Source organism: Octopus bimaculoides, chromosome 9, assembly GCF_001194135.2.
Source record: "Octopus bimaculoides isolate UCB-OBI-ISO-001 chromosome 9, ASM119413v2, whole genome shotgun sequence".
In the NCBI taxonomy this organism is placed as follows: Eukaryota; Metazoa; Mollusca; class Cephalopoda; order Octopoda; family Octopodidae; genus Octopus; species Octopus bimaculoides.
Genome location: NC_068989.1, coordinates 90,528,609 through 90,541,108, shown reverse-complemented (window position 1 = coordinate 90,541,108; position 12,500 = coordinate 90,528,609). Strand labels below are relative to the sequence as shown.

Genomic DNA, 12,500 nt, shown 5'->3' with positions numbered 1-12,500 from the left:
CTCAACAGGTCTCCTCAAGCACGGTATGTCGCCCGATGATTCAAAGGTACTTTTTAAATGGGCTGGTTATGCGACACTGGTATAGGCTACATGTATGTTTTATTTTTGTTTTGTTTAGCTTTTTTCCCTTTAGCTCAACCCCAAGTAAGGAGATGAAGAACTAAACATAGTGGGAACATAACTGAAGCAATCTGCCAGGTAACAAAAGGTTTTCAAGGTAAGGCTAAGCCAAACCCCAACTACAGCACAAAAATAACATTCAACAGATCAAACAAGAATATAGCCTCAATGTGGCCATTTGACTTGCTTGAAATAGCAGCCAAATCACAGTGTAAATTAGAGAAGGACATATTAGAGCCCAGCACTGCTTTGACTGGTTTTTGTGCCGGTGGCACGTAAAACGCACCATCCAATTGTGGTCAATGTGAGGCCTCTCTGGCCCTGTGCCGGTGGCACATAAAAAAAGTGCCCACTACACTCTTGGAGTGGTTGGCGTTAGGAAGGGCATCCAGCTGTAGAAACACTGCCAGATCAGACTGGATCCTGGTGCAGCCTCCTGGCTTCCCAGACCCCAGTCAAACCGTCCAACCCATGCCAGCATGGAAACGGACGTTAAACGATGATGATGATGATGATAAACTACGAAAAGATGGGATGATGAATCAGAGCAGAGATGGGTTAAGCAACAACAGCAACATAGAAAACACATACATCAAGGGATTATGCTAAATCTCCTCAGGCCCTTAATCCCTCTTTAAATACCATTCAAAACAAGACAATTAGATTAGGATAAAGACATTCTATATGACATCTCAATGTCTACAACGGCATTGCTCCAATTTGTTCCTCAAAGTTACCTTACTTACAATTAGAGCTGCCCTGTAATACCTCCCTGAAACTAATTAGACAGAACCATCCTGTGGCATCCACCAACAGCTGGACAATCAGAGCCAGCCACCCCGGGGCACCAGTACTGCGTTTGTTGACAGGGGGCACCTTGCAGTGGTCCCTACCCCATAAGCAGATGAGCAGTCCTACTCTGAGGTATCAACTAAGACTAAGTTGGGGAAGCCCACACAGTGTGTGTGCGTGTGTGTGTGTGTGCGCACACAAGCATGCATCATAAAAAGGTCACAATTTTGCATGGACCTTCAAAGGGTGGGCGTCTTTGCTGATTAACTGTCAGTGATTGGGGGGGTTGCACTTGACTAAGATTTATACTTCTGCACTTGGGAAATTATAAGTTTTTCTTATTCTTTTTATTTAGAAGTATCTGGGAGTTGTTGGAGGATGTGGCGTAGACAGGGGGAGGCGCAGTGGGTGACAAAAGAAGTAAACTGCTGGACTAAATCTTATGCAATGTCCAATTACCTCCCTTTACACAGAGACATTTAAAATCGTGTCGAGATTGATTCTACTTTTTGTCTCTCTGATGATGGTGATGATATAAGCAATCCCTACACATCTCATCTTCTGCCCAATGAAGTCATCTTGTTAGTTGTTGCAGACAACTTGGGAAATAAATGTAAAGCATAGATACAAACGAACACAGGCAGCACAGACAGACATCATCACCCTCATCATTTAATGTCCAGTTTGATACTGGCACGGGTTGCACAGCCTGACAGGATCCAATGGGCCTAAGGACTGCGTTGTGCTGCAACGTCTGTCGCTGGCTGCACTTCCTAACGCCAACCACTCCACTGTGTGGACTCAGTGCTTTTTTCTTGCCACCAGCACTACAGAAACTGTAATGCAGCTATGACCACCAGGGGTAACTTTATGCTGGGAGATGACGAGCAAAAATCTGAAAGAAAGAGCCAGAGCAGAACAGGTTTCTCGCTGTAGAGGAGCTCCATGACTACTCACCTTTTAGAAGAAAGGATGGGAGTGACCAAGTGCAGCCAGAGAGTGATGAGTAGCAGAATAGTAATGGTGAGATTATAATAAGGAGATTATCACATTATAACATCAATAATCTTATATAGATCCCCAAGGGTTTTATAGACCCTGGTTGAGAATCACTGGTGTATACAAATGGAACAACATGGTGCCAGCTCTGTGCATGTGTAGAACTTGTTAAATAAAATTATATTGAATCTGTTTTATGCATTCAGTAATCTTTACTTTCAAGCACAAAATGAAAAGCATAATATTATCAAATATATATTGACATCATCATCATTTAATGTTAGTCTTCCATGCTGCCATAGGTTGGACAATTGGCAGGAACCAAGGAGACAAAGAACTGTGCTGAGCACCAATGTCTGCTTTGGAAATTCGGTAAAATTTGAAATTCATATTGGTGCCATGATATAACCATTTCGTTAGCGAACCAAAGCCACGTGTAATTGACACAAAAATGAGTCACAGATACGGTAACTGTTATAGTTTGAGGAAGATGTAATTCACAAACAACTAAGGCAATAGTCTGCCAAGGGAAGTAACTAGGAGAGGATAACTCCATCTGTGTCCACATAATGAAACTGTTATTTCACAAACAACAGACTCAGAAAACATCCCTCTGAAGGGAGACAATGAAGGTGAGGCAATTCACATCATCATCTTCGTGCTTAATTTCCATGATGGAATGGGCTGGGATAGTTCATTTCGATTCAAGTCATTTCTCATTGGGTGCTTGTACATGTCATGCTGGCCTGGATTCTGTCAAGTTCCACTGCCTTTCATCTTTTCAGGGAATGATGAAATAAGGACCAATTGAACACTTGGATCAATTTAATCAACTAGCCCACTCCCTAAAATTTCAGGCCTTGTGCATAGAAGGATGCTAGTTATTGCTATCATTATTATTATTATCATTATTATTGTTATTATTATTTTTATTATTCAAGGTCGACTTTGCCTATCAACCTATAAGGGTTGATAAACCAAGTACCAGTGAAACACTGGGTCAATGTAATCAATTAGTCCCCTCCCGCAAAATTTCAGGCCTTGTGTCTTTAGTAGAAAGGATTATTATTATTATTATTATTATTATTATTATTATTATTATTATTATTATTATATTTTAATTCTATTTCTGACTCCAAGGAAACAAACATTGGAGTATCTGCACACTGTACCTTAAAGAACAGCCACAAGAGAAGTAAGCCCTGTTCATTGTGCAACATGAGTGAAGTGAATTCCATCAGAAATCATAATAGAAATGTTATGATTTATACAGAAGGTGGAACATGTAAAGATTCCCATGGGCACAGATTCGACGTCAGGCACAATAACAGTAGTTCGGAAGAACTTGCTGAACATTTCGTTTCAAGCGGCTGCAATTTTGAAGAAGACTTGAAAGTGCACATTCTCAAAAAATATTCTGAATCTGCTTCACTTTCACTTCTCAGAATGTATGAGTAGAAATATGTTTGCGGGTTATCAACATCACGCCCTGGAAAAATGAATAAGATGACAGGAGAATATCATCAAATTTATACAAAACTGTTTGATTGAATATTCATCTTTCTCTCTTTTTCTTTCCTTTTTTTCTGTCGTCTTTTTTTTTTTTCTATTTTTTTCTGTCTTTTTCTTTTCGCCTGTTATAAAATTGTAACTTAAAAACTGATGATGTCGTTCCATCAACGTATGGACGCTGGTTGCCCTCATCCATACTCTAAATTTAAATTTCTATAATTTTGAATTTTCATCACTTTTTATTTTGAACTTGAGAAAGACAAACTTACAGTTGAAATAACTTTCAACCAATAAAATATCTATTACAATCAAATCACACTCTTCATCTCAGCTATTATTATTATTATTATTATTATTATTATTATTATTATTATTAAAGCAGTTAGCTGGCAGAATCATTAGTACATCGGACTAAATCTTATGATGTAGTAGAACTAGTTTGTCCAGAAAGATGCTATCCTGAGATCTGGTCAGTTAGACAAACTGGTCAGTAAATCTTGTGAGTCAGCACAGATGTTCTATGGTTTTGACATGCAAGACTGGTCAGTAAAGGTGTTGCAGGAAAACAAGTGAAGCTGGGTAGCTACATATTCAGGATAATATCTACCCTGAGTAATGCACAGCCAGAACCTTCTGCTGAGTCATAGACAGTCAACTGTACCAATCTGACCAATCTGACCAATCTGACCAATCTGACCAATCTGACCAATCTGACCAATCTGACCAATCTGACCAATCTGACCAATCTGACCAATCTGACCAATCTGACCAATCTGACCAATCTGACCAATCTGACCAATCTGACCAATCTGACCAATCTGACCAATCTGACCAATCTGACCAATCTGACCAATCTGTACCAATCTGTACCAATCTGACATCATTTGTCACATGACCCTAAACATTTCTAACGATCCAGTATTTTTCTTTCTAACTCTGGAAATTAGAAATTATCTCTGTAAAACACTGGTGAGGATCTAATTATGTAGCAATTACTTACAACACACACTATTACAAGCACATATTGATGCATTTAACATATGCAAGCATCGTCATCATCATCATCGTTTAACGTCTGTTTTCCATACTGGCATGGATTGGACAGTTCAACTGGGGTTTGGACAGCCAGGAGGTTGCACTAGGTTCCAATCTGATCTGGCAGTGTTTCTACAGCTGGATGCCCTTCCTAACACCAACCACTCCGAGAGTGTAGTGGGTGCTTTTTACATGCCACCGGCACAGAAGCCTGTCAGAGCAAGGGGGCTGGCATCGACCACGTTTGGATGGGGCTTTTTATGTGCCACCAGCACAGGGACCATAACTACAGTTCCCATTTGATTGAGATTGATTTACTACAGTTTCCATTTGATTAGTGTGTGTGTGAGTTAATATTATCCTGATATATATTAATTAACTGCTGGTTGTAAAGCAACAAGGACAGAGTTTCATGCACTGCATTTATCAAACCAAGTTAGACAAAGGCAACACAGGAATCTCTCAATTCTGGTATTATCTGTGTAGCTTTACAGCTTAATAAAAAAAATAATATCATCACCATCGCCATTTAATGCCTGTTCTATATGCTGACATGGGTTAGACAGTTCAACAGAAATAGATGAACCAGAGGATTGTGTCAAACTCCAATATCTAGTTTGGATGGTTTCTACAGCTCAATGCCCTTCCTAAGTCCAACCACTTTACAGAGTGTACTGGGTGCATTTTACGTGGCACCAGCAGCACAGAGACTACCAAGTAATTCACAAGACAAGACCCCCTCAAATAGGAAGGGTGAAGTATTCATGGAGGCTGGCCCCTTTGAAATATAGATACAAGAGAAACAGGAAGAAAGAGTGAGAGAAAGTTGCGGTGAAAGAGTACAGCAGGGTTCACCAACAACCCCTGCCAGAGCCTCAGAGCTTTTAAGCGTTTTCGCTCAATAAACACAACGCCCAGTCTAGGAATCGACACTACGATTCTACAACCATGAGTTCACTGCCCTGACCACTCGGCCATTGCGCTTCCACACACACACACACACACACATATATATATATTATACAAGCTTGCATATATATTACACATTAGCACATTAACCTCTTTTCACACATGCACATAAAAGTATATTCTTAACACACAAATGAAAATACATCTTGCTGCTAATATCATTGTATGCAAACATTTTTGTGATAACCTAAAGATTTGACAAAGTACCATTTTTCAATAGTACTTTGGCAAATTATTTGGCTTCATTATCACCATCATCGTTTAACGTCCGTTTTCCATGCTGCCATGGGTTGGACGGTTTGACTGGGGTCTGGGAAGCCAGGAGGCTGCACCAGGATCCAATCTGATCTGGCAGTGTTTCTACTGCAGATGCCCTTCCTAACGCCAACCACTCCGAGAGTGCAGTGGATGCCTTTTACGTGCCACCAACACAGGGGCCAGAGGGAGCTGCCAACGACCTCGAGTGGTTGGCGCTTTTTACGTGCCACCAGCAGGGAAACCAATCAAAACAGTGCTGGAATCAGCCACATTCGGATGGTGCTTTTTACGTACCACCAGCACGGGGATCACAACTACAATTTCCATTTGATTTTGGTGTTGATGTTGTACTTGACTCAATATGTCTCCTCAAGCACGGCATGTCACCTTACAATCCAAGGTACTTTTGAATGGGCTGGTTATGCGATACTGGTGAAAGTTACATAACATAAACATGTATACAACAGACATATCTATATAAAAACACATTGAAAAATAAATATAGAAGCTAATTACATGTATGTTACACATCACAGACCCAATATATTGAGTTTTTGGAAATAGGAATTGAAAAATAACTTGTATGTTTGGTACAAACCATAAAACATCCTCATAATGTATGCAAAAGGGTGGGTGGGTGTGTGTCTGGGTGCACATAGCTTAGTGGTTAAAGCGGTGCACTCAAGAATGCAAGATCATGGTGCCAATTCCCAGATTGCTGGGGCACTGCATTCTTGCTCCAGTGCACTCTGCTGTAACTAGATGACCTTGTGACAGACCGGCATTCTGTGCAGGGGTCATGTTGGCCTGCCAGCGTAACCAAGTGGGGTGGCATCATTTGAAAGCTACCACAGTGCAAGGAAGCGCACTGTGACCAGCGATGTACAACAACATCTGATAGTTTGATTGATACAGTGATTGTGTATGTGTTTACATGTTTAAGTGGGATTTTCCCCGTGCTAGCAAGGGGTTATGCATGCACACACACACACACACACACACACACACACACACACAGTTATATCCATTGATATTCTTACTACATTAACCCAGCAAAAATCTGTAAATTAAGTTTAAAAATTATAGAAAATTGTTCCAATAATAAACGTAAAACAAAATGAAAAGTGTAGAAGTTCACCTACCTTCAAGCAAATGTTTAAAAAATAAAATATCCTATCAAGTCAGCAGGGTCGTAAGAATGGCAGAGAGAATGCCTGTAGAATTCGTTTTGGCTTTTGTTGTTCTGAGATTAAATTCAAACAGGGTTGACTTTGCCTTTCACCAGTTAGGGTTGATAAATGAAGAGACAGTCTAGAGATGAGGGTGGATGAATTGTAGAATCTGTTTCAGCTCTGTGGATTCTAAGTTCAAATCATACCTGCTGTCATTAGGAAAAAGTGGATCCGTCAGGATCCATCAAACACTGTGACAGGTTTGAGAAGTCCTTAAGCAAGGGCTCAACTAGGCTGATTCCTCTCAATGCCAGCACATCAGCAGGTATGGAAGGACAGAAGAGAGAACAAATTTCTGTTGCAAGCACAAAGCCGTGTATTTTGAAGGAGATGAATAATAAATTAAATGACCCCAAAACATGACTGGTACTTATTTTATCAACCCTTGAAAGATGAAAGTCAATGACAGCTATGGCAAAGGATTTTGAATTCAAAATGTGAAAGGGAGGGACTAAATAAAACGAGGCATCTTGTTCGCTGCTCTACCAATTCTATGATCTACTGCCCTAACAAAAGTATTAATAAAACTAAAACTAAACAACAACAAAATTATTAACAACATAAAAAAGTAAATAAAAATATATTGTTAGGTCAGTCCGTTTTTTTTTTTTTAAACATTAAAAATAAAATAAAATAACAAAGAGAATGAAAAAAATTAGACAAAAGAATTATTATAGATGAAGAAATGACAAGAGAAGAATTTGGTTAGAAAGATGGAAACAAGAATATTAAGAACAAGAATGCTGCACCTGTTCTGCATGGATGGAATGAAGACTGGCAACGTGAGCTGAATGATGTTCCTCAAGGCGGGACTCCCGCATGCTGAAGTCACTGCGCAGTTGTTGGCGTAGGTACTCCACAGCACGCTTGTGATGTTCATCCATGTCCTTGCGCAGAGCTTCCAGCCTGTCAATGTTCTGTTTCTCAATAACTAATTTGGCTTCATTAAGTTCTTGTGTAAACCTCTCTTGCAGTTCTATATCATTTAGTTGATTGTCGTTGCCAGCAGTGACACCTGTCTCTGAACTGATCTCGTTGGCACATTTGTTTACGCGTTGTTCTATGTCCCGAAGAAGTCTCTCTTTCGTCTCCAGTTCATAGTTTGTCTGTGTCAGTTGGGATTCAAGGATGAACTTGTCCGCCATCAGTTGTTTCTCCACCTCTTCCTTGTCTCTGATGAGTTCTTCCAGCCGCAACTGTTGCTGCAACATATAATCACACTCAGCCTTCTTGCTGAACAACTCAGCCTCAGCTATCTGCACTTTCTCAGTCAGTTGCTGGACACGCTCCTTCTCTCGATGGAGATGCTCATCGAGGCTGGTTTTGGCTGCTACAACTTCTGCGAATTGGTTCTCAAGCAGTCTCTCTTCACTGAGTTTGTCAGCGAGCTCATCACGGTGTTTCTGAAGTAGCAATAGTTGGCTACCAAAAGATGTCTCTAAATCTTCAGCAGTCACAGAATGTTTCGGATTCGCCTGTAGCATTTTAGCCTTCATCACAAGACACTCTTGATTGTACAGTTTCTTCTGCAGATCCTTGTTGTCTTCTGTCAATCTGTTACAGGTTTCTCGAAGCAATGAAACTTTTTCTCGAAGGTCAACAACATCAACAGAAAGAGAAATGGTATCAGTGCTGGCAAAAATATCCAACAAATTCTGATCATCACCGATTCCTTTTACTTTTTTAAATCGGTCAATTTCCTCCTTCATGGTGGCTATCTCTTTCACATGGTCCTCTTTACTTTGTAAAAGTGACCGTCTCAACTCCGCTATCTCATCAATAAGTTCAATTTGTTTGTCTTGAACAAATAAGAAGGATCCTTGATCTAGTTGAAACTCAGACAGGATTTTTTCAGACTCATGAAATTCTTTATTCAGTAACAACAAAGACGGACTAGACTGGGTCGATCTGGTTAATTTGGGCGGAGACGCAAGGCTGTCACTGTATCTATCACTTTGGTTCAGGGCTGGACTGGAATTATTTCTATTCGAATGCTCTGAATGATAGTTAATCCAATTGTCTCTATCCCCAGCCGGACTTGAATTATCAGACAATGAGGACTTATTCAAAGAATCTGGGGATGTCTCACGATCAGATTTGGGGGATTTCAGACATGGCATCTGTGGAATGTTGGCGAAATTGGATTCTAAGGAAATGTTGTTGCTGGACTGAGACAAATGTTGTGGTATTGGATGACAATGTTCCATTTCATGATCTACGTCGTAGACATTGTTATTTGGTTCTGAATGACGACGGCCCACTACAGGAGCCAACTCAATTTTACCATTGTCCATTGAGGTCATTGTTCCTTTGTGGTTCCAGGCATCACGAGATCTAGTATATTCTTCTTCAAGATTATTAATATAATGCTGCTGGTCAATCACTTTTACAAACAGCTCGTTTATCTTTGATTTCAACTCCTGATGCTCAACCTCAGACTGACTAAGTTTATTCTGGTAGAACACCACTTGGTCTTCAGTGTTGGCTAGTTTCACTTTAATACCTGTCAGCTCCACCTCAGATGGATGTCTGTCTTGTCCCCGTTGGACTTCCTTTGTGATATTCAACTCAGTCTGCAGCTGGTCCCGAGTCAGTTGGACATTCTCCAGTTCATTGGAGAGGTTCTCACACCGACTCAGAAGATGGAAGCGTTCCTTACCAAAAAGTTCAAGTTGAGTACTTAGACGTTTTTTCAAAGACAGTCTCTCTTCTGCTAAACTGATACAGTTGGAACATTGCAGCTCAGGACTGCTTTTCCTCTGGAAAGTGGAGCTAAGCACAGGTTCAGTAACAGTCCGTTCCATGAGTTCATTGTATTCATCTTGCAGTTCCATGGATAGCTCCTCCCTTGGTTGGTCTCCCATGCTTGCTGAACCATCCAAAGAATCTACTTCGAATGAGGATTTTTCTGATATATTGTCCAATGAAGTGAGTCCTTTCTCCGTTAAAATTTTCAGGGCTATTTCGTAACGTTTGCGGTAGCCTTGGCAATCCAGCTTTGTGCAGGTTTTCTCTTCGTTGTCATAGCAACCCTTCGCTCGGCTGATTTCCACCAGACTTCGGGACGCTGACTCTATGTCCTGAGGCAAGGTGTCAAATTTCCGCTTTGCTCTTGGAGATGAAGACATCGGTTTTTTTGAACGCTTACTCCATAAAGAGAAGTGTTCTTCTTGTATCTGCTCATACTGGGTGTTTAGGAGTTCAATCTGTTTCAGCAGAGAGTCTCGAGACTCAGCCAGTTTCTGAAAAAGACAACAAGAAAATAAATTACGAAGAACAAAGATGATAAACCCTAACACAGCATTTGGGCATACATATCCCAAATAAGTCCTATATCCCAATGGAGTAGCTAGAGTGTGTGCTGCCTGGGGCAGCCCACCCTGGGCCCAATAGAAGGTACATATTGCACAGTTATTCCCTCTTAAAATGCCATCCCCACAGATGTGTCACCCAAAGCTGACCACCTCCACTACCCCACCAGCTGCACAACTATCATGTCCCATCAACCCTTTTTGGGGGGTAACAAAGCCAGTACTTAAAGACTTCATCTTCACAGTGGTTCTTGGGCAAATCTGATTAGCAGAATCCTTCCATCCATCTCCAAATGAGATTCATGGGAAGATTTGATCACAACATTACAAAGAATAGATGCTTACAGAATAAGTTGTATCTTACAGTTAGGATGTATATTTAAATGTACAAGGCTTATACATGGCTACTGAATATATAAAATATATGAAAGCACAGTAGTGGCTGTGTGGTAAGATGCTTGCTTCCCAACCACAGGTTCAGTCCCACTGTGGGACACCTTGGGCAAGTGTTTTCTACTCTAGCCTCAGGCCAACCAAAGCCTTGTGAGTGGATTTGGTAGACAGAAACTGAAAGAAGCCCATCGTATATATGTAGATAGATAGATAGATATGTTTGTGTGTCTGTGTTTGTCCCCTCAAACATCTCTTGACAACCGATGTTGGTGTGTTTACTTCCCCATAACTTAGTGGTTCGACAAAAGTGACGGACAGAATAAGTACCAGGCTTACAAAGAATAAGTCCTGGGGTCGATTTGTTCGACTAAAGGCGTTGCTCCAGCATGGCTGCAGACAAATGACTAAAACAAGTATAAGAGTAAATAATATACACAGCCACTGTATGTATATATATATATATATATATATATATATATATATATATATATATATATATATATATATATATATATATACACAGCTAGTCAAACAGAACCATTTCAGAGTCACGTGTCCTATTCAGTTGTTTTGCCTGTCCTCACCTCTGGTATTGAATGCTGGGTAATGACAAAGAGCTCAAATGCAAATACAAGCAGCCAAAATGGGATTCTACCGAAGGATCTCTGGAATAACATTTATTCAACAGGGTGCATAGCACAGAGATCAGGGAGGCGGGCTGTCTCTCGGATTCAGCTGATACTTTTCCATATTGAGAGATCACAGCTCTGGTGCTGTGGATGTGATTAGAATGCAACGGGGAAGAATTGCAAGGGAGACTCTCTAAGCCAAGCCAAGTGGCAGGAGACCCAGGGCTGAACCAAGAATGAGGGATTTGGATAATATTCATGGTCTCAGTTCTTCATGCTTGGGAATCCAATGGGAAAAGTGTAATAACAGCTGTTTTTGATAGGACCCTTTGGAAGAGATGAGCGAGTACTCTACACCCACAACCCACCCAGGAATAATGGGTGGAGAAAATGAATGGATGGAGAGGTAGATGGCCAAGACCAGTGCTCCGCAAATGGTGTGCTGCAACACACTGGTGTGCCACAAGATGATGCTAGGTGTGCCACAGAGTAACCTGAATATAATTTTTTTTCTCTATACTTTTAGTTATGTTTTCAGTTCAGGTGGGCTGCTGAATTTTTGAAAAGAATATAAGTGTACCACAATTGAAAGAAAGGTTGCGGAGCACTGTCCTAGATCACAAATGCAGAACATTAGCAGTGAGTGATGATGAAAAACAAAGTGTTGAGCCCCTGGTTAACAGACTTATACCATACCAACTTCACCAGGTGTAGCCATTATAAGTGCACACACACACACACAGATATATATTGATACTGGTTATCTGTTTATGTTAGAAGAAACAGGTAAATAATTTTTCAAACATGAGAAATGTGATGTTTACATCAATGAGATTTATTAGTATTCAATCTGGGTTTCTGTCCATCAAGGCACACTGACAGTTAAGTGCTCAGGTGCAGATAAACCAATAGATGTTGATTAGTACAGGAGGGGCAAAGAAGTACGTGCGAGCTTGGTGATTCCAAGAACGAAAAGAAATAGCAGCCGGACACACGTGACCAAGGCTGTGTGAAGAGAAAGAGTAGCAGAGGGAAAAGGAGGGGAGGAAGTAGAATAAAAGTGAGCAACGAGAGGTAGAGAGAGAGAGAGAGAGATAGTAGTAGTAACGGTGAGAGGCGAAGGACGAGTGACAAGAGATAGAGAGAGAGAGAGAAGTAGTGACAGGTAGAGGCTAAGAACAGTAGAGGGAAGAATGAGAGGGGGAGATAGAAATAGAGAGAGTCACGTTAGAAAAAAAGAAAATATATAT

The 12,500-nt window shown here is 40.7% G+C and overlaps 1 protein-coding gene across 10 annotated transcripts in view; it reads right to left on the bottom strand.

Moving 5' to 3' along the window:
* Positions 1–12,500, bottom strand: part of LOC106868309 (A-kinase anchor protein 9) — a 351,276-nt gene that overhangs the window by 316,390 nt on the left and 22,386 nt on the right. For all 10 annotated transcript variants that reach the window (XM_052970882.1, XM_052970883.1, XM_052970887.1 and 7 more), the window contains one exon: positions 7,667–10,159. In XM_052970882.1, the coding sequence (XP_052826842.1) occupies positions 7,667–10,159 (2,493 nt within the window). The remainder of the gene's footprint in view (positions 1–7,666; positions 10,160–12,500) is intronic.